Source organism: Ixodes scapularis, unplaced genomic scaffold, assembly GCF_016920785.2.
Source record: "Ixodes scapularis isolate PalLabHiFi unplaced genomic scaffold, ASM1692078v2 PGA_scaffold10__122_contigs__length_95168666, whole genome shotgun sequence".
Classification (NCBI taxonomy): Eukaryota; Metazoa; Arthropoda; class Arachnida; order Ixodida; family Ixodidae; genus Ixodes; species Ixodes scapularis.
The window spans coordinates 75571395-75594718 of NW_024609836.1; the positions used below are offsets into that span (position 1 = coordinate 75571395).

General features: G+C 46.5%; 1 protein-coding gene across 1 annotated transcript in view; it reads left to right on the top strand.

Moving 5' to 3' along the window:
- LOC8023898 (B-cell lymphoma/leukemia 11B) overlaps positions 1-21335 on the top strand; it is a gene marked incomplete in the record, with an annotated part of 457140 nt that extends 435805 nt beyond the window's left edge. Inside the window, 1 exon segment of the mRNA XM_042288688.1 lies at positions 13975-21335. Coding sequence (XP_042144622.1) covers positions 13975-16133 — 2159 coding nt within the window.
- Between the last annotated feature and the right edge of the window lie 1989 nt (positions 21336-23324).

Below are 23324 nucleotides of genomic sequence, written 5' to 3' on the forward strand. Positions count from 1 at the left end.
CAATTCGCTGCTGCCACGTCAGCTAAACAGATACACACACTTAAAAAACAAAAACAAACAAACATACACCCGACAACAAAGAGACTCCATGCCCCCAAATATCTGACGCAATACCCGAATCCACAACAAAAACAACGCCCCAACATCCAAATTCAAAACATCCTGGTCAAAAAGAAAAAAAAAGATGCAAAACGCCACACACGCATTTGTAAAAAAAAAAAAAAAACACAAACACGCAAACGCAGCTAACAAGCAAACATCGTACAGGCGCAAACGTACAAACCGACAATAAGAATAGAAAAAGAAGAGGTCCCCTCTCTAACTCTCCCCGGGTATAATGAAATGAAGGCAGCGTGGATCCTTGCCGGGGCCTGCCATACCACCGCCGCCGCACAGGAAATTAAAATATACCCAGGACTGGTCATCAAGAAAAGATCAATCTCTGTCAAGAACTCCTGGGGAGCGAGGGACCTCGCTTTGGGGCTACCGGTGGGGAGACCCCTAGCGCCACCACCCCCTTGGCGGACGGAGGAGAAAGCAACGGAGCGTTCGTTCTACCAGCCGTCCTGCTGGTTTCGAGGGTACGCCAGTGGCCCCTGTGAAGGAACCAGGGAGAGGAGGTTAGACGGAAAAGGGAGGGGGACGAGATTACACAAGCGCATTTGGGTGTACACTATCCATGCGAAGTTTGTGAGGACTGCCGTAGTTGTCACACAAATCGCGCAGAAAAAAAAAAAAAAAAAGTGTCCCGTTGAAGTTTTGTTATAGGAATCTGCGTCTAAACGTAGGCAAATTGTTAAACACAAGCAGCTTTTGTTTTTTCGTTTTTTTGCATGATAAGGTGGCAAACGAATCGTGTTAAGGAGGCCTGATGTTTAATGCGGTCCTGTTGTTATAACTGGTCGAAATACATTAAAAAAAAGCAGTCAAGAAATCGGTAAATTATACACCTTAGAAGAAGCGCAGTTACCTCCTAACGTAAGTGCATGTGACTTGTTACTTGAGATAGAGATACGTTTGCCAGCGTGCTTTCTGCAACCCCATGTTTCGGACGAGCATTTTTCGATTTTATTTTGAACCGTCATCATGAATAAGGCGGCTGTGCAATTCTTCACGGGTTTCTCTTTTGGAGACATGGAAGTGTTACTTCCCTGGAAGGGGGGGGGGGGGGGGGGGGGGAAGCACCAGAAAATTTATTGTCGTATTTCAGGCAGTTATTTTAAACTCGTGAAAGCATTAGCACCCGGTGGCCAATACATTGGACAGTGAAAAAGAAAGTATCCTTGGAGTTATTCATTGCAATAAAATTTTAACGATGACACAGCGTTGGTTTTAGCATAAACGTGACATGAAAAGGCCACTATAGTATAGGTGTGCCTCCGGTACTGGGGTTCTAGTTTGTGGTCTTTGTGTGCAGTTTTGAATGTAAGCTCTGTTCAAGCATTGCAAAGAAATCGTGCCACATGAACCGTGAATGAACAGAAGGAAGGCACATGGCTAGAATTCTCCTTTAGGAGCGCGCCTTGTGTGTCACAACTTCCAAGTCTTTTCTTTTTGGAGTGAAACGTTCTCACACTTGGTAGTACTTAATATTATGGTCTCTTTGGGTATCAACCGACGCTTTCTTTCAGCTGAAACTGGACATCGGCTTGGATAAAGCGATAGTCTCATAGTACACAAAACGAGAAGCGAAAAACAAAGTGTGAAAGCAAAATACGGGAATATAAAGAATTAATATATTCCCCCTGTCTCGTCCGGTGTGCTCGGGCTGTGACTGGTTTTGACAAGTCTTCTCCGCCTTTTTGAGTGACTTGGAAGTTGGTGCATTGGATTAGAAATAAAATAAAACCCAGAATCCAGGATCGCATTCTCGTATTATTTGCTGTGATATATATATTTTTTGTTTCCTTATCGTTTTCCTGTGCCGGAAATACAAGTATGCGAGGAAAAGAGACCCGACCACAAAAAGGAGGAATGCATATTTCCGGCGTTGAGTTTGTCCGGATGTCCGAGCTAGGATTAAACTCTGAGAGACGAGGAAAAAAAGGATGTCAGAACGAGATCAAGTGGCCGAGCTTAGAGCTCTTTTAAGGTTTATTTCGTTTCTCAATCGGTGCGGCACTGTTCTTGTGGTTTGAAAATAAGAGGAAAAAGCCAACTGAAGACTTACTTCTACATTGAGCGGCTTGGTACTTTACGTACATTTGGCTCAAGTAAAAAATCATTGGAAAGCCTGGAAGTGGAAGGTAACGTTTTTCTATTAAAAATTCGACAACAGTTCGGAAATTCGCGTTGCGTTCGTATGCTCCGTCTTCGCTGAACACCGAACGGGACCAAAAACTAGTGGCAACGCAAACACGAACGCACAGACTAAAAACAAGAACCTTGATTGTCCCGAATGTCTTATAGCAATAAGTAGCACTCGGATCTAAGATGAAACGGAGTATATTTTTTCTTTTATGTCGTGAATGAACATACGTGTTAGTGCATTTAGTGTCAGTCATCTGTGTTGGCTTCTCAAAGCTACCGGTCCGTTCGAAGATTGGCCAATTTTTCTTGTAATGGTCGTGTTACCTTTGACTTTTGATCCGTTACGTGTTCTTCAGCTACTTCATATCTGCGTAGCGATATTGTATTTGTTCGATTATTTGTGTGCTCCGTGGCACCACGTGTCCTTTAAAAACCACTCTTGGTTGCAAGAAACGAGAGAAAAAAGGCGAGAAAACAGTAATGGAACTATTAGCCACGCGAGCTCGATGAGGAGTATTCGCTGGAAGTCGTAGTCGAAATCGTTGTCGATGGGCCTGTCCTGTCGGGTGAGCGTGCACAACGCTTCCTTGAGGTAGATTTAACACCGTCAAAATGCTGTCTTCCCTTCGCAGACGATAAGTCGATCAAACATGGCTTCCACTCAATCCCATTTTTATGTACACTACCGTCGTCAGCTAAGAAGCGCAAGAAGGACCACACAACTGACCCAGCGGTCGAAAGTATACCAAACGCACAAAAATATACAACGTAAAAAAAAAGGAATCTGATAAAAAAAAAAAAAAAACTATATATTTACGCATCGTCGTCTGCTTTCTTCAACAACACGCACCCTTTCCCCCGCTCTGTATGCACCCATGTTCCGTTATATCTATATATTTTAAAAAAAGAAGAAAAAATAAGAAAAATAGGTTCGGTCTTGTTACACAGTGTGATGTATAGACTCATACGTAAGGGACAGCCCTTCAAAATACTTCCCCTCTTTCTCTCTTTTGTGTTCTCTCACTCTCTTCCTGTCCCTACACCCGCCGCCTCACGCCGTCCGTTTACATGAAGGTTTTCTCCTCGCGTATTATTCTTTTTTTTTCCTCTGCCGTCCAGCCATTGCGTGCGAGAGAGCCACCAATAAAGATTCATCAATCACTTACAACACTACCACGTCTCCTGGATCTCACTCTTTCCCACCTTCATTTCTTTCTCTCTCTCTCTCTTTCATCCCGTCTCCCCCTCTGTCTCTTTCTCGTGTTCTCGTTGCTCTCTCAGGGCAATATGTAACGGCCCTCGAAAAGAACAGCGTCACTATTTTTGCTTAAAACGGGATACGTGTTCGTTATAAGCGATATGTTTGTTATACGCGACGTTTTCGTTTTAAGCGGAGGCTGATTCGTCGCGATCGCGGCACATTTTTTTTTTTTTCTGCGGCTCTATTTTGAGCATTCGTTCCGTTGACGAGATTGTTTCATATTGGCCTTTCTGTTTTTGCTGTTGTAATGAAGTCCGTGCGCAGAGCGTACCATTCATCGTATTAATAATTGCCAAATCTAACGCGTTGTCTGAATTGCTTTAGGAAGCATTTAACCGGTGTGAATACTTTTTTTATATATAAAGTCCGGTATTGAAAAAGAAAACTACAACGCATCAAGTTTCATATTACAAATATTTCCCGCGCTTTAAGTTTCTATGACTTTTTTTAGCTCAATCTCTCGATCCGCATTTACTGGTTCAAGAAGTAGATTCTTACAAAAGATGCCAGAAAATATGGCTTTCTTTTAGAACCAGACTCGCATCGGGCAGTAGATATATCGTATATGTGATAAAATGCGAGCGACAGTCATGACAGCGCTACTTTTCCGAATATATTCGATCAAAATGTTACTTTCCTGGTTAATCATTAGTCTACCGATATGTCTCACCTGTCTGGTCGTCGTGAAGAATCCAAACAAAGTAATGTATACCCGATGAAAACCTCATTTCGCTCACTCCTGAATTAGAATCCGTCCAAAATCGTGCTTCCCCTTTATTCTTCCTAATTACCATCGTACCGCCAGCGTAACCGTTATGAAAACCAGCTTATCTTTGCCTAATCTTTCTATGCGCAGAAAAGTGTCTCGCTTGTGTTTGTTCCACAAAATGTATCATCATAATTCATCTCTCAAGCAAAGGCTTCTAACACAACCCCATTATCTTTCAGCACAGAACTATCATAGATTCAAAGTTGGCATTCCATCCTGCAGGACTAACGCATATCATCATTCCTTGATTCCCAGCACCTCTTTGTATTGGAGTCACCTTCCCATGCATGCTGCCGAAATTGTGGACAGTAAGAGTATTGCTTCACACAACTATAGTCCTCCGGCCGTTTTGCTGTTGTGTGTTTTCTCTATATGTGTTTTTTTTTCTAAAACCCACTCCCCTCTGTAACTCCTTTGGCCCTGAGGGTAAAATAAATGATATCCCGAACAAACGCCCTCCCTCAAAATATTGACACCTTATAATTTGTTTCGTTCATCACTTGAATTGGGTGGGCGATCATTCGGGCGCTACACGAAACTTCCGTCATGCAGGGCAAACGATGTTGCTGCTTTTACTTTTGCAGCGAGCGAGCTTGCACCTATTCAAAGCTCAAGCCAAAGCTTTGCTACTGTGTAGCCATGTAAGGCATGCCCTCCCTCAGTGTTCTTTCTTTTTTTTTTAGGATCTCTGATACTGAATTTAGGCTCCCGAATTCGGAGCAGTCGGAGCCACACACAGGGGAAAAGGGCGAGAAAGAAAGAAAGCGGGGGAAAAGGAGGAGGAGGAGAAACAGGAGAAAGTCGCTGTTACATATTTCTGTTCTAAAAATGACAGCAATACTTGGGGATGGTGGAAAGAGGGTGATACTGGAGAGGAAGAGAGAACAAGCCGGGTTAGGTAAAGCGTTGGTTTAAACTGTTTTTGTTACATTTATTTAGACATCCAAGCGATTTTATTAAACCGGGAAAAGAGCAATAAAAAATACCCAAAAAATCAAATCAAAACTCCATACTTTTGAGCGGACATAAATTCTGCGAGCCCTTGTTCCCCCGATTGATCATCAGCCGAGTTGAAAGTGATGTATGAGACTCTGACGAGAGTGAGGGAGAGAACCGAGGTTTTTGTTTCTTTTATATTTCTTTCTTTCTCTCTTTTAATGGTTGTTATTAGGTTTCTAAGCACCCTTTCTACTATTTGTCTTGTTTGTTACCTTTAGTTTTAGCTCTCCTTCTTTGTTTCATTTGATGCCGAGTCAAGTGTGTGTGAAATCATTGACTGCCGTCGTCGTAAAAAGCACAAAAAAAAAAAAAAACGCTCTATTTTCGGTCTTTTTTTTTCCCTTCGTTCTAACGTTTTAGTTTTTTTTTTATTTCTCATTGCGTCTTTGCGACAAGGCTATTTCAAATTGCATCCTTTTAAGACGAGACAGCCAATTATAGATGTCATCGTTGGCTGTCGTCCAATAATAACTTGACTAAACCTTGCTAACTTTAACCCATACATTTTGTGTTTGAATGTGGCGTTTCCAACATTTATTTTCTTCTATAACCTCGGAATGTTATATCTGCGGCTGCTCATCTGGGAAACCGGCATTTCTCGGGCTCTTGGTTGTTTAGACATTAACTGTATGGACATTTTAAACGGTCAAAACTTCGTACTTTTAGGTTCTGTATTTACAAATTCCTCTGTTCCAAATGACAGGTCTCATCCAGCGCCATCGCGTTGGCCTTGATGGTGCTTTGACTGCGCGTCCACTCACGCAACTTGAGTTCACGACTGCGATTATGCCTTTTGACTCTTGAGAATACAGCAAAAGTAAGGCAGCCTTCGGACTGATTCAACTATCCGAGGACCCAGCAACATATATTCGCCGGGAGCATTGCGAACATTTCGCGAGAGCTCAACTCTAGAAAACCCAAACTAAGAGATCGCGCGCGTCTCGTACACTCACACCTTGAGAGTAAATGCTCTCCGGCTAAAAAACAAGACAAAAACAAATAAAAAAACTTTACAACACACGAAAATAGTACGAACGACGCGAGCGGGCCTGGCTACATTGTGTCCACGTTGCGCTCTGCTCCTAATCCATCAAAATATCTCCCACCCGGCCGTAGTCCGTCCTTTATTCCCTCTCCCACAGAACAACGCGTGACACCATCGGAGCTTGCGTGTACGGGCGTCTGTCGATGTGCATGTGTTTCGCAAGTATACTATACTTATGTATACGAGGAGAAAAAAAAAGAAATCGCAGGCACACAGATCCATTGCTTGGCAGCATGTCACACCCAGATTGACACAATAGGTGCGACATGCAGGCTCTATGTTCGCCACGTCCCTTTTCCACCTCCGTTTCGCGCCTCTTTTATCTCTCTCTTTCCTCCTCTCTCATCTACCTTCTCTCCCCTCCTCTCACCCTGTCTTGTTCCCTTCTTAGTTCCACTTCCACTTCGTTCTCTCTCTCTCTCTCTCTCTCTCATTTCTATCTTTCTGTCTCTTTGGGTGCTAATTTCGCTGTCTAGATTTCTATCTTTCTCTCTCTGCTTCTTTCTCTCCTTTTCTTAGACTTAGTCAATCAATAAATTGGTCAGTCAAACAACCATTTTTTTTTATCACATCATACGTCATCAAACGCTGACCTAGGCTAGAGGTGTCAACAAGTCAAAACGTTTGACTTCGCGACGTCCTTTGCAGCCTGCCGATTGGCAAACTTCGACTAACCTACAGAAACCTAAAAATTAAAAACAGAACACACACATACATAGTTTATATCAAATGTCGATAATTGCGGTTTACAGGCTTATAACTTTCAGCAAACACCAAAGAAAAACAGCAGGAAGTGACCACACTAGTATAGACATCGTTCATAATCGAAGTCCCTACTGCCTTCCTCTTATTCTACCCCCCCCCCCCCCCCCCTTCTTTTCCTCAAATGTTCCCTCAAAGCAGCAGCGGCAGCAACGGAAGCAGTCTTGCACCACAGACGTCCCGTTTCGTATGGTGGGGCGACACAGCCCCCCCCCCCCCCCCGAAAATATAGAAAGTTCGTTGAACTTGAATGCTCTACTGGGGGGGAGGGGGAGGGAACTGTAGCCGTCGGCGGCCCCCGTAAGTCCCAGACGCAGTTTGCTTCACAATGCGTACACCTCGTCCAGGGACGAAGACAGATCATCTTGCCCGTTGGGCGGGTGGGCGGCCGTCGGCTCGCTGACGACAAGGGCACGCTGACAAAAATAAAATAGAACGCGCAGAAATGGACGTCGATTTGAAGAACGTTTTAGTAAGAAAGAGAGAGAGAAAAAAAGAAAGCGTTCTAGTATTTTTGGAAGTGTATGTAGTGGGCGCCGTTTCACACTAAGATCGAACGCAACCAACCCTAGGATCCGATGGAGGCCATCCACAAGTACATCGTCATGGCGCTTGTCGCCTTTATGTGTGAACTATTACCGCCTAAACCAATCGCACACACATACACACACACGCACACGCACCCACGCACGCGCGCGCGCACACACACACACACACAAAGAGAGAAATGTTCGGTGAGCGTCACAGGTCATATAAGAAGCCGATATCTGATCCCGTATTTTTTTGTTTTATACTTTTTCCTCGAACTCTCCCGAGGGATTTGCGTTCCGAGTTTGGTCCCTCGATGGTTGGAGAGACGCGGCGCGAGCTTGTGTGGAGTCGATGGCGTTAGTTTTCAAAGTGCTCGCTCACGCCGCAGCTCTTAATGAACTGATTGGTCCCTGAGGAGGGAGGGTGTCACCGAACGAAGAAAGGGAGACGAGTTTGAGTAAACTGGAAAGTAGCTTTTGGGAGAGGGAGAAAGAAGGAGAGAGGAGAGAGAGAAAGAGGAAGGCGAACACAAACCAAGCCGTATCGTGTTGAATTTTCGACGTGACCTAAAGAAAGCCAAGGCGGGACTTTGGTTGGTCACGAGTGCTGCGTCGTCGTTCGGCTGGGAACTCGTGGGCAGTCCGTGAAAACACGAGCCCTAGCCGAACGGTGACGTAACAGTCGTGTCCAACCTGTGACCCGCGCGTTGGCCTTTTTTGGCTGACGTCGAAATATCGGCACTATACTTCGTTGCAGCTTAGGTCCGAGCGCGGCCGATGTTATGAGCCGAAGGACCAATCAAACAGAGAAGAAGGCACAACGTCCATGGGGTGCTCTCTGCAGTTGAAAGGACCAGCTGGTATTCGCCGCCTATCTGTGCGTGCTCCTCCGCCGGCTAGTCCTATCAAGCGTAGAGATCAAGCTATGACGTTGAGTTTTTTACGCTGTTTGATCGGCCCTTCGGTTCATAACATCGGCCGCGCTCGGACATAAGGTGAAACGAAGAATAATACGGCTTCTAAAAGGCAGCGCGAACGAGAAAGACGGGTAGAAGACTGGACATGACCAGCGCTTGTTCCGTCCAGGCTTCGCGTTCTCGTCTTTCGCACCAACTGTCTTTAAGACCTTTAAACAACAAGGCCGTCAACTTACATCTATGCGGCTTTCTCGTCCCGGAGGTGTTGGCAAGGCCCGATAGAAAAATACGATGAGCAACGGTACGCACAATGTGTCTTTGTGTTTTCTCTTCTCGGCCGTTTCGTTCTGTGCACTGTTTTTCATCGTGTCTTTTGCTCACCAACTGTACTCGTTGTCACATCGAGAAAAAAAAAGGCGGTTTGCGCAATATTTATGCGCTGTGCGAAGTAGTTGACGCAGGATTTGGTTGTGAATGAAAGAAGCGATGATCTGGACTTCGTAAAAGTGAACGTCTTAATCAAAATAACATAGGTTAATCTAATATGCACCTACATGTATCTTAGCACAGAAAGAAATAACTTTACAGCAATCCGCAAAAAGCATAACTTTTTTTTTTTCTTCCTTTGCTACAGTTTTTTGGGGTGGATACGAGTATAGACCGGCTTACCAACTCCTGGAGACTATAGAACGGTATGACTACGCCCGTTATGGAAAGAACACACGTAAGCGGACAGCGATTGTTCACGCGGCCGCGCTTACAGACGTTCATCCCGAATACGCCAATAGTTCTCCGCACAAATATCGTTTTGTCGGGCGAGTTTTTGGCCGACGCCCAAACGCAGAAACAACTAACGACGAGATGTATTTCACGTGTCCGCGGGTGGTGTTTTTTTTTGTCTTTTTTGTTTCGTCTTTGTAGATTTAGTAGGGTCGAGTCACTCAGATATCCGCCGTCACACACTGCTCGTCGTGCATCCTGTACAAAAGACAGGGTGTCCCCCGCCGACACGATGACAAGAGTTATGTGCGAATATACCTGAAGCATCTTCGAATGAAGCGCGTTTGCTTCACACATGCGTGCGCTTGAAACATGTATGCAGACCGTTTCTGCACGACCAATGAGAGAGGACCGTCGTATACGAGGAAGAAAAACGCGTGTATGCAGAGACTGTATAGACTTTCATTCCATGTTGGTTGGGCGCAGTCTCGACGAATTAAGTCGACAACGAACAAGCGGGAGGGAGAACGACACCCGTTCTATTAAAAACTCTCTTCCGCCAGCTGGCTCCTTCAAAAATCACTTTGCCCGCCTAACAGCAGCGATGAGCTTCGGCCACTTCGGCATGATCCCTCTCGCTAGTTTTTTTGTTTTGTTTTTTTCCCGAACCGGACCGTCGCCACTCTCGCCGGCATTGACCCAATAAGAGAGTTTTAGAAGATCGTTCCCATGACTCCGATAACGATACCCGATACTCCGCCACCGCCTCCCTTGCGCTTGCATAGTATCGTTATCGGGGCCATCGGAGGTATCGGAACGATCTATTAAAACTCTCTAATGACTCTACGAACGACGCGAGTCTGAACCAGCTATTTTCCATCCCAGATTGCGTCATCCGTTTCCGGATACGGTATTAGAACGGAGCTTTAGAGATAGCGTACGCTAAGAAATAGCGCCGTCGCCAGTGTGCGCGCGCAGAGCCCAAACAGGGGTTCGGACTTCCTCGTGGGGACGGCGACGACGGCGGCGACGCTATGCGGAGAGAAAGTGGTCCGCTTCTCTGTGCGGGAGTTGTGATGACGTCAGAACGACGCTGAGCTCTGATTGGATGATGGAAAGAATAGTGGGTAGACCTCGATGCTAGATGCCTCAACGTCTACCCACATTCTTTTTTTTTTTTGATCGGCCAAGGAGAGTTTTGCGTTCTGACATCTTTGCAACCCCTGTGCAAAAAGTGAACGAACTTGCGTTTCGGAATCTTTGGTGTACGTTATTCTAAGACTCGCCAGTGTTTCTCCAGTTCTTCACGGGGCAGTGATAGGCATATCTGAGACGCTCTGCGCAATAATATGTGTCATTTTAAAAAAATGATCAGGAACGTGTTTTTATATTCATTAGACGGCGCAAATCGGTACGTTGCGGATGGGCAAAATACTCCTGAAAGTGTATTTAAATCTAAAAACAAAATACTTCGACGAAATGCATTTAATCACAAATTCAAATGCACTTTTAAGAAAAGTATTTAAATACAAGATAAACAGTGAGCGCGTTTGAGCAGTTTCATATACTTTCTCAAATACATTTTGTTCTCAAAGGTTGACATTTTAGACCTAAATTTAACCCAGGTAAAGATACCATACCGTATAAAGAGCGGAGCTTATATATGCTAAGAATCAAGTGCTTATAAATAACGTTGCCGCTCTAAATATAAAGTCTGTATGTCATAACTTCGTAGGCGGACACAATGTAAGGAACAACGATGTATTCAATGTAAGAAAAATTTAGAAGGCGGAGCTGGTGCATCAAAGCCTTTTTAAACAACATGTTGTCAATTCGACGTGTTTTCAAAAAAGAACAATTTAAATCACCCAAGCAGTAATTATACTCATCCCATTAATTCCTTCAGTTCCCAAAATTGTATATGCGGCTGTTTCAGAAATACATGCATTTGAAATACTAAACTTCAGTATTTAAATACAGTTGACAAACACATTCCCCAATATGTAATTGAAAACAAAGTACATCCCTGCTTAGGGGCGTTCGTGGTGACGACACCGCGATCGTTTGGAGGCTGGAATCGACTAAATGCACGCAGTTACGATATTTTAAGATTTCATTCACTGTTGCTTACCTTTCACTCTTCGGACTCTTTTGCTTTGTTTTGCTAATCTACTCGACTTGCATCGTAAACGAGCTTGTAAGTGGAAGCGCTTCACATGCTAGTTTGGCCACCGTTTGTGGGAAAACGGCATCACTAACGCCGTTTGACCAGCTGTTTGACCAGATGAAAATTGGCGAATCCAGAGGGAAAAGGTGGGGGGTGATGTTTTTAGTTTTTTTTTTTTTTTTACCTATCCCCCAGAGGTTATCCTGGTGATATCCGGTGATATTTACAAAATTGCAAAAAAGAAACAAATTGGCTTACTACGGCGAGGGGAAGATCCTACCTTTGGCCTTGAGTTTCTAGGCCAGGTGGCGCAAGCTACCACCCGTTAAAAATGCTACAACCTTTAGCATCCATCCATCCATGCAGGCTCGACTGTGATCACCATCGCAATAATCATCATCATTACTTCTTATATTTCTGTGCCCATCAAAAAAAGAAAGACGAGAAAAGTTGTCTGTAATGTGGCACAACCATCGGAGAATCTACAGCCTGCAAACACCAGTAGCCTGATGACCTCGTCCCATGGTCTTGCACGCAAACGTGTAGAAATACTATCGATTGGACGCTTTGCATTTGCGCGTCGTTCACCGCGCTTACCCAGAACGCGCTCTCACTTATCGTCTGCTAGCAAAGACAATCTTAGTTGGGCTTATGGCATACGGAAGCGTTCTGAAAGCTCGCCGCCAGAAGGCACGCTCAGCAACAGCGAACTCAGCCGTGGCAGCCGGTCCACTTATAAAGCCAACCAGCTCCGTTTAAAGTCGTCCCGTCACGTAAAAGGACCCCGGAACGTCCTCGCCTTAGTTCCGGCAGCCTCTCCCTTCGCAAGAAAGGGGGAAACACGGGGGCATCGCGTATATCTCGACGTGTCCGTGATGGATGAATGGGTGAAGTCCTTAAAGCCACTTTCCGGGAATCCGACCATCAAGCCTGACCAGCGGCTTCGCTCATTGCGCGGGATTAATTACCCAAAAGGAGACCTCCAACTTGGCTCGCTCGCTCGCTCACTATGCATGCCGCCACCGTCGCTGCCGCCGCCGCCGCCGCTTCGTGTGGGTATATATCGCGTTCACTGGTTTGTCGTAATCGCTAATTGTCTCGTTGGTATGGTACGCGCCGCCCGCTCCTCGAGTGAGACGACTACGCGGTATTCGCGGACGACATCGGAAAGCAATTATTAGCCGTTCGAGCGCAGTTAATTTATCACCATTAAGTGATCGATGTCGCTAAGGAACTGCGGCGGAAGGAAGGAGAGGGAAAGGGGAGAAGGGGTCGCGAACCTTATATAGACTTGAAGTGCGAAGTATTCGGCGGAGGAGATGGTGTTGGGGGCTTCGTAGGTTACGCGTAATTCTGCTTGGGGTTTTCGGTGTGCCATTTCGTTCGCATGACTCCGCCGAATTGTATCTAAAGAATGTTCTGGAAAGAGCAACATTCGCCTATAGTTTAAGGAATTCGCGCGTGAGTGTTGTGTGGTCGGCCGGGTTGGTTTACGGGTTGCAGCAGTCGTCTGCATTGCACTGAAATTAACATTTCTTTGCAGAGCGGGCGAGTGTGGCAATACCCAAAAGGCTGAAAATGACGTCAATCTGGAGTTTGCGCTAATCACGCCGTACAGTTTACGGGAGGCGCACGGAGGCGCAAAAGGATAGCCGCACGTGTCAACTCCTAGCGTTACACGCGTGCTAAGCCCCATAGTTAGGTATGCTGCTGCTCACGCGGCCAAAGCTAAATGAAGCATCAAATGACATGCGGGTTTTCAGGATGCCACGTGACACCAATCAAACGATTGACCAACAGGCAAAGCGATATCCAAGTCGGCAACGGACGCCTTTTTCGTGCCTATACTACCGCCACACTAATGTCAAGGCGATTTGTTTCAACCTCACTCCCGGCGGTTTATTTCTTTCTTAAGCCACACAACGTTTCTGTTACAGGTACCGACATGTCTTGAAGCTTCGGCTACGTGATTATGCTTGTTTACTTAAGTAAATGGCGGCTCACAATTGTGTTGTATTGTATTGTATTTGCCAATTTATTTTGGGGTGGCAGGAACAAAAGGTGTATTAAAACACCTGACCCAGGTCACGCACTTCATACAGGTTTCAGAGCGGCGCAGCTCTTACAAGGAACTCACAGTATATATACAAATGAAACACAAGAACACAACAAAAATAACAAAAAATATGTATATTTCCAACGCAGTGAAATTAAGCGAGCCATCTGAAAGATAACGTTTTCTCCCGCGAAAAGTGCTTCGTTGTCCATATTGGTTGTCGTTCCTTTAAAAACAGAATATGAAGGAACCGGCGTATTAAGCTCTAGGCGAAATTTTTACTGTTCCTTCCGGTGCTCCGCTGATAAGTTAGCTTATGTTGCCTCACTCTGCGGATTCTTGAGCGATAAAAGACGGCACATTAAAGTGATTCGGAGGTTCTCATAAAGTTTCCTCAGTAAACACAGAACAGAAGTCTGGTATTGGTTTCAAGATTAGTTCGCACGATCGTCGTTTCTGATCTCAGCGTAACAACCTCCCTTGGTCCCGTTCTCGCAGAGCCCAACAACTACACCTGCTTCACGTGCAAGCACAGCTTCTGCTCGGCATGGCTCCTGATCCAGCACGCGCAGAACCTGCACGGGCTCAAGATCTACGCGGACGCCAACATCTCGCCGGCGGCCCTCTTCCCCGTGGCCGGTCCCCTGCCCCCCGTCCGAAGGCCGACGCCCCAGCCGCCCCAGCCGCCCCAGCCGGTGGCGGCCGCTCCCGTGGTGTCCACTGTCCCGGCTCCGAACCCAGCCTCGGTCCCGGCGGCCTCCACGAACTGCGCCGCCACCCGGACGTCCACCCCTATACCGAGCGAGTCGCCGGTGGCGTCGGCGACGGCGGCGTCAGCGGTGACGTCCTCAAACCCCGCGGTGCCCCTCCCGGGCATCGTGGACCCGGCGGCGCACCACGCGCTGCAGCTGCTGCGCATGCCGCTCTCCGAGCGCCAGTTCGGGCCCGGTCTCTTCGGCAGGGCCTCTAGTCACGACTTCCGAGTGGGCGACCTCCTGAGCGAGCAGCTCCGGCTTGGCCAGCCCGCGACGCAGGCGACGGTATCCCAGCCCCCGTCGGCAACGTTGACGACGTCGTCGTCCCAACCAGCGGCGGCGACGGCGTCGTCCGTGGACGGCTTCAAGACGTCGGCGACGCGACAGAGTCCGCAGCCCTTCGGGCTTTCCCTGGAACCGCAGCTGGACTTCTACTCGCAGCGGCTCCGGCAACTGGCGGGCGCCAGCAGTCCCCCCGCGGCCACGTCCACGGGGGGCAGCTACGGAGGCGGCACCGCGCCCACGTCGCCACGAAAGCTGACGCCGCCGGCGTTCGCCGGCGCGGCGCCTCCGACGACGCCGGCCGCCGCGACGACGGCCAGGGCGACCTCGTCCGAGGGCGGGCCGTCGTCGCGGCCATCGTCTCCGCAGCTCAAGTCGTGCGAGTACTGCGGCAAGTCCTTCCGGTTCCAGAGCAACCTGATCGTGCATCGGCGGTCGCACACCGGCGAGAAGCCGTACCGCTGCCACATCTGCAACCACGCCTGCACGCAGGCGAGCAAGCTGAAGCGGCACATGAAGACGCACCGCAAGTCGCCCACGTCCGGGGACAACACGAGTGTCGAGTCGTCACGGTCCACGCCGGAGGACGGGCCACGCACCAACGGCGACGACGAGTGCGCCGCGTCCGACGGCGCCGGGTCCTGCGACGAAGAGGAGGACGACGAGGAACTGGACGATGAAGAGGAAGAGGACCTCGAGGAGGAGGACGAGGACCTGGACGACGAGGACGCCACGACACCCTGCGGCGACACGGCCGAGGACCTGACGGTACGGGCGGGCCCCGCCGAGCGCAAGTCGCTGCTGGGCGAGGTGATGGAGAAGATCGGCCTCACGAACATCCAGCAGTACAGCGAGGCGTACCGGCAGGCGCTCGAGGAGAGCGGAGGCCTGCGGGTCAAGCAGGAGCGGCCCGGTTCGGCGGCGCCCAGCAGCGACGCCTCGACGGCTGAGAACGGCCCGGACGGCAAGACCCTCCCGCACGAACCGCTCGACTTCGGCGGCAGCCTCCTGGGCGCCTTCGACGGCGGCGACTCGGCCAAGCGGCTCCGGCTGGACCAGGGCGAGCGAGAGGTCTTCCCGGGCCTCTGGCTGCCCTCCATGGCGCACCGGGACTTCTACCTGGGCCTGCAGCCGGACCTGGACCGGGCCAGGGACCTCAAGATGGGCGCCCTCAGCCCGCGGCCCGGGCCGAGCAACGCCCTGGCGCTCATTGGCTCGGCGCTGGGTCGGCCCAAGGACCGGCGCAACGACACGTGCGAGTACTGCGGGAAGGTCTTCAAGAACTGCAGCAACCTGACGGTGCACCGGCGCTCGCACACGGGCGAGAAGCCCTACAAGTGCGAACTGTGCAGCTACGCCTGCGCGCAGAGCTCCAAGCTGACGCGCCACATGAAGACCCACGGGCGCGTGGGCAAGGACGTGTACCGCTGCCGCTTCTGCGACATGCCCTTCTCGGTGCCCAGCACCCTGGAGAAGCACATGCGCAAGTGCGTGGTCAACCAGAACGCGCCCTCGGTCGACTCGGACTCCAAGGACATGGCGCTCGAGTCGCCCAAGTCGCCGCCGCCCTCGGGCTGCCGCGCCCTGGACTTGTGGCGCGCGCAGCCCTCGTCCGAGTGAGGGCGCCGGACTCTGCGGGTTCTGTGGCGTTCTCGGTGGACGGCGGGCTTGAGCTGCGCACCCTCCCGGAGTTCGACCGCGCTTGTTGTGTCTTCTTCTTCCTTCTTCTGTTCGCAGTACGCTTTGTTTCTTCTGCTTCTCGACAACCTCCATGCCCACTTCGAAGCACGCTCTCTCTCCCTTCAGTTGTCTCTACTCTTCCTATCTGATTTGAAAGGCTGCAAAACAGACTAGCGAGAGATTTTTTGTTTTAAACTCCTCCTGTGTGAGGTAAAAACAAAAGATAATCCCTGTTTCTCTTGTTTCACAAAGACTTACAGAAAGTTGGAAAGAAGTTCGGAGCCTGGGGCATATGTAACTCTCGACAGTTTAAGTAAGAGATTCACGCTAAGCGAAAGCGTGTTCGATTTTAAACTGTACCTGGCAAGATGTCTACCAGCCAACAAAAATTATAATAGGGAAGTGCTCACGAATATTGAAAGCTTCATAAGGAAGAAAAAAATAACAACAATTATTATAAACAAAAAACGCGGCACATGTCTTGCCAAACCAAGCAAATTATCATCAAGGTTATTTTCATCTTAACTATATCAAACTGCTTCCGTATGCGCTTTTTCCATAAATTACGCCAGAGACGTGACTGGGTGTTTAAAGAAAGCAAAACAGATTAGATAAATATAAGTTTTGAAAACGAATAGGCTCCGACACTTTAAGGGTTAAGAACGGTACTTGACGAGAATTGAGGCGAATCTTGCTCTCCGCAAAAGTGCCTGAAAATCTGGTGCCGGAGGAACTTCATCTGCGCCTTTCTCGAGATTCGAGGAAGGTGTCACCCGATTTCGACCGTTGTTGTTTTCGCCCTCGATCTCGTCAGGACATTCAGCTCAAATACAACGTCTTAACCCGAAAAAAAGAACCTATTTCCAACTTTCTCAAATCTAAAACCAACAGCTGTTATATCTGTGTATTTCTGATGCCACAGAACGTGAAAACAAAAACAAAAAGCGGGCTTAACGTCGAACGGGTCGTGGCCCTCTTTTGAATCTAAATTTATCTAGTTATTTCTGGTCTAGGAAATTATGGGTTTTCGTAAATCACTGACTAATTGCTGTCTTGAGTATGGAGAAATGTGATAGTCTTAAGAACTGCATCTATATCCATGGGCCCTACGTCATTAATAAATAATGCTGGGAATTTTATATTGCTTTCTCTTCTTCAGGCTTTACCTTTTTTTTTTTTTAATGTAAGCTTTAAAAATTATATTTTCAGTTCGACATGTCCTCAAATGTCAGGGTAGCACTTTGAAATGCGGCGGGAAAGAACACCATGGAAATAATTAGAATAATCGATATTTTTATAGGTAATTACGCTATTAATAATCAGGTTTTTCGACTATTTTAACTTTCCTCTTTTGCGCTGAACGGACCCATCTTGCCGCCAGTTTCAGTTTCTAGTTTGCGCTTCAGTTTAGTTATGTTTTCTTTTACGCATGATACAGTACTTTATCTTGGCTCTATCTCCTTTCTCTACTTTTTTCTCTTTATATTCAACGTGAGAGACCAAGTTTCTCAACTTTCCCTGATTTTCGAGAGACGCAGTGCGCGTGGGCTTAGCGTTTCTTGGCATTACGCATTTTCATTCATCTTCACTGTACAGTGCTTTTTTTTTTTCGAAAACCGGAAGTACGGTGGAAAAAGAAGAAAGTAAGGAGCTGGAGATCCTCCCCCTCCTCCGTCTCCCGGAAATGACGTATTCATGACGCAACGCGGTGAGAGCAGCCAATAGGAAAAGCGCCGTGCTATACAATAACGTGCAATACCGCATTCCCTCCACTCATTTCTTTTCCCCTTTCCCCTCCTTCAATGTCCGTCTGTGTTGTGAGCTTTTCACTGCTACCTTGCTAACCAGCCGTCGACCGTAATTCTTTGCTTTTTCTTTTTCTTTTTTTGGATGGGGGAACAATGTCTCCGTGCCCTCCCAACACATCGGCAAGCGACAACACGACTACGATTTCACGAAATGAAAGGCGTCTATCTCCTTTATACCTCGTTTAAATGCACGTATCTGAAGCGAATATCGAGAATACAATACTGCATTCTTTGTTTTTTTTTTTTATTATTATTTACTACGTCGCTTTAGATTCTTTTTTTTTTTTTTTTGGTTGGAACGTAGGTTTAACTGTACGAGTTCAAATTCAAGTGCTGTTTTAAATCACCTGCTGAGTGTACGTTTTTTTTTTCTCTTTCTGTGAGATTGTAGAGATTTCTTGACATGCCTATTTGTTTTAACTTATTAATAATCAAGGCTCTCTCTGCCGCTTAGAAACACAACTACAGTGTAAGATTTGTGTGGAATACAACAGACAAAAAGCCATTCGCTTGCAAATATCATAAGAACACACTGTTGAAGACAGTCGATGTGGAAGCCGACTTTAAATGGTTCGCTGCTAGAATGCGAAAGTTTGGAGAATAGAAAAGAAACAACGCGAAATCACGATTTTTTCTAATAATTTATTGAACCAAAACGATAGAACAGTTACTAGCCTATGACATCAGGTGTCTAGTCATAATGTTTACTCCTGAAATTGTCGAAAGCTCTGAATTTCTTGCCACATTTTGACAATCAGAGCAGAATCTTGAGCTAATCCACCATTAACTTACTGAAAAAGGACATACGCGTGATACATCCAACCAAATTTGCGGCGAATTCAAAGCAATTAAATACAGATGCTTTTTGCTGCCGCCTAGAAATAGAATCAGACAGAAAAACAAAATGAAAAGCCCTTTTTTTTTCTCCTCTAGACAATGAGAAACGTTATTTAGCGGCTAGTTCAGTTATATGCCGAAGGATGGCGCCACGTTTGCATCATCGCGACCGTTTTATCTTAAGCACACCACACATCTTAAGCGACCGCTTCACCTTTAAGCACACCACATAAAAAAAAAAAAATCCTTTTTTGTCTATTTTGGTTGTCATGGTCATACCGCTACCACAAACCAGCCCCAAAAATCTTATATTTTCCCCTTTAAATTAAGCAAACAACAACGTCATAAATACCGAAATTTACACAACCGGAGCCCGCGTATCGCGGCAGAGTCTCATGTACAGTGCTCATATGTTTCACGTCGAGAACCAACAAACCGCATGAGTCATCCAAACCAAACAACATCGTCTCTTTTGTAAAAAGAAAGCGGGAGGGGAAGCGAAAAGAAGAAATACGCGCCGCTCTAGAACAGGCAATTCATTTCTAAAATCATTCACAAACACTTGCTCTCGATCTTTGTAAGCGTAATGTTCTAACGGTGTACGTGCGACTATGTGTATGCTGCGAATGCGCGAGTGTGTGCGTGCGTGCGTGTGCGCGAGTTTTGTATATTTGCCCATGCCAACTGTTGTCATTGAAGTGCGTTCTCTGTCTTCTTTTTTATTTTTTTCAGCGGTTATTATATAATTATTATATCACCTCTATCATCGCGTGCGCGACCGAGTTTTTAGACATCGTGTTTCAGGCTGTTGGCGGAGCATATTCTATAAATATCTAGACAGACATATGACAGTGTAAGAGGGCGGGAGAGAAAGACATAAATATATTTTAACCCCGTAGTGTAGATACGAAGATCTATAAGTATCCGTAACGCCCACGTGTCCTTGCCCACTATTTTTTTTCTTTCTCATTGCTTCTTTTTCTTTTTTTTTTATCATCATTTCTAAACGTCGTTTTTTAAGTTGGACAACTCGAGAAACCGTCTCTGCGATCTCCTAGTAGTCCCCCTGAGTGTTCTTAAGTTTTGGCGCGCTTACGCCGCACGGAATCTTCGAGTTCTCGCGAGAAGTGGCGAGCAGCGTCGTGATTGGTCCAAAGCGCGGTATCACGTGATCGGTGGCTTCCCACGTTATTTGCAAAGGTTCCGTTCGTGCGGAAAGTAAATATATATATATACATATATATATATAAGCAACCAACCGATGTTTTGGGGGAAAACTGGGAGTGTTCGTGCACTGCGTACTGTGTCCTAATGTCTTCTTCTCTAACTCGCCTAGCCTTACCTTACATTTCGATGTCCTTATTTTATATATACGGAGTATGTTCTTTGTTTCCTTGTCTCCCCTCCTCAAGTTTTTGTTTTTCTTCTTTGTTGTGACATAAAGCTCTCGCTCGAAGATGTTATCGAGTGTCTTCGGCATACTATCCGGTGAAACTATATAAATAGGACGACAGTTTTTTTTTTCTTTTATTGGTACTTTGATGTGGTGAAAACGTTGAAGAAGAAGATATAATTGTGACTGTTGTACCTACGTGAATCGCAAAACGTTGCGAAATCAACGTCTGCCAGGGAAAGCAGACGACGGGAAGGAAAAGCAGACGACGCTGGTCTGCGCTAAGACGCCTATTGGTCAGCGAGGGTCACGTGGCAGGCGTGTGCGTGGCTGTTTTTTTCTTTTTTCTTTTCCTCTCTTGTTACTGCTGTCACTATTCTTATTCTTGTAATAATAATTATTCTTAATGTTATTATTTCGTGTCAAACCGAAAGAGACGGCAGAAGCGTCAATGTGTACTATACCTGTGCTGTGTGTGACCCGTCTCTGTTTCCCTTTACCCTTTTTGTTTTTGTTTTTTCTGGATCGTTCCGTTCACTTTACGTTTTGCTTCCGATAGAGTGTTTAGTGCGACAAAGCTCGTAAACCCAGTTTCAGTTGTCATTCATTACTATCATTACGTGGACCCTTGTTGTTTTGTTTTGTTCGTTATTTTTTTTGTCAGCAAAGCGTGTTTTTTTTTTCCTTTTTTTTTTACCTGACGAAGTAATAATAAAATATGAACGTGGGAGCCGGATTTTTTGGAATCTCGAATTTTTTGGGAGAAAAAAAAAGAGAAGAGAAATACATGCACAAAAACAATGAGAGTCTCTGTTTCTTTATTGTTTTATTGTTATTTTTTTTAATTTTGATACGATTTTTATTAGCTCGTTAGCATTTGACAACAGTACTTCTTCTACCCAGTGCGGTGTGCCTTCGTTCTTCGTTTTCATTGAGTGTGTTCACCCCGGCTGCCCCTCTCTTACTGTACTGTTTGAATGATTAACTGCTCTCATTACTGCTGCTTCTGCTCTCGAGGCACACCTGGCCCCAGAGATCGAGAAATGACGATATTGTATTATTTTCTGACGACAGACTTCCTCTAATACAGATTTACAAAGCGGACATCCCGTGTTCTTCATTACTCGGTTCCATTAGAAGAAAAAAAAAAAAAAACATAAAAAAACGTTAAAACAGATCTTGCACTTTGTTAGTATGGTGGGGCGTGTGGAGACAAATTCTGCTGCGGAATCTTTACACAAGATGGTAAATCAGTCAATAGTGTGCGAAACGAAATACAATACTTTTTTTGTTTCTTTTTGCCGGGAAAATAAGCTACGCATCGCCGAATGCTAATTTTCCGCTCAGATCTAGCACTAGCCGCCTGAGCTAGACGCCAAAACTTAATAACTAGCCGTTATCGCATTAAAAAGTTTTAAGTGATTTTCTGAAATATTCAATCGGAAAAGGAGGCCCGTTTTTGTGATTTTTCCGTAACAGCTTCATGTTTTCGAGAGCTCCGTCGGCTGCCCTTTTTTCCCATTTCCTTTTTCATTTCCATTTTCTGAAATTTCCCAATGAAAATTTCAGAAAATAACTTTTAACTTTTATATAAGATATTGGTTAGTTTTGAAAATTTGGCGTCTGGTTCGTACCGCTTGTGCTCTATGCGGACGGAGAATGAGCGTTCCGCCATGCGTAGTTTATGTATGTGACGAAAAAAGCCCTGTGCATTTTTTGGGGTGACACCCTGTAATTTGAAAGAAACTGCCTTCGCTGCAGGGTGGTGCTTGACCTTTTCCCACACAAAGATGGCGTCTAGCGGCGGGTGTGTGGAACTGTATAGGAGGAACACAGACATAACGCTTTTGGAAAAGCCTAGCACCGGTTATAATAGTAGGTTTTCGTAGGTCGTTTTTCTTATTCCGTTACACTCTCCGCAATGGAGACGCCGTGCGCAGCGCTAGCCTCTAGGTTGTAGAGTTCTGGGTCTCGTAGCGGGTTTCTGAGAGGTTGGTTGACGACAAGAACGATGTACGAAAACTCCCTAATAGGGTAACTCTAATTGTGAAAAGACATCAAAGAGTAGATGCATTTCTGCACCCTGCCCCCCCCCCCCCCTCCCACATACACACACGCACGCACACACAGGCGTGAACGGTGCAAGAATATTTTTCTTTCTGTTAACTGCCGCCAATGTACTACGTGCGGTGATCAGTAGCCAGGTGAAGAACTCTTCTAAAAGGAAAAAAAATCGTTTGTCCACTGGCACCGTTGTTTTGAACGCACCTTCGGCTGGTTCATGCGGCTGAAATGGAGGGGCCAAGAGCACGTTAGATTGAAAGTGTAACGATAACAAAGAGTTTCAGCAAATCGTTCAGACAACTGTGATAACAATAGCCAAAAACAACATAGGTCAAGCGGAAACGCGTGAGGGGTGGTGGTGGTGGTGAGAGGAGGAGGGGAGAGGGGGGTATTGGCTAACGTTATTGGAGTTACTGGAACGACCTACTAAAACTCCCTGAAGTCATGCGGCTTGTTCGGGGAAAGCCTGGCATTCGGAGTCGGCGGGTCGTTTCATCTCCCCAGGTTCAACCACGCATGAAAACGGAAGGTGAGATTGGCGTCCACAGGCTCGACCACCACTTTGTGAAAATTTGTTGGAACGAAGCAGTGAGGATATTAGAACTCTTTTTTTTTTTCTTCCCTGCTGCAAGCGAGGCGTGTCGGGTGAGGCGTCATGACACGGACAAACTGAAAATGTCCGCATCACGAAAGCATATGATCATCCCTTATAAAACAATCTAAATGAGTTGCAATTGAGTTTTTAATGCATTCTTATAAAGTACATAAGAAACTTAACTGAAACCCCCTGATATTTTTTGTAAGGGATATACACCAGACTCCATTAGCACGCGGGCTTTGGTGATAATGATGGCGATGATGATGTTGCGGCTCTTTTCCTTTGGAACGGGCGGAGCTCGAAATGCTTTTGTACACAAGCCTGGGACCATGTGAGCCTTCATCAGCCCTCTAGTCTTATTCTGGTAGTCCTATACAGCAGTCCTGTACCGGCCACCAGAGCTCACCATCGACTTTGTAGCAGTGCCGTGT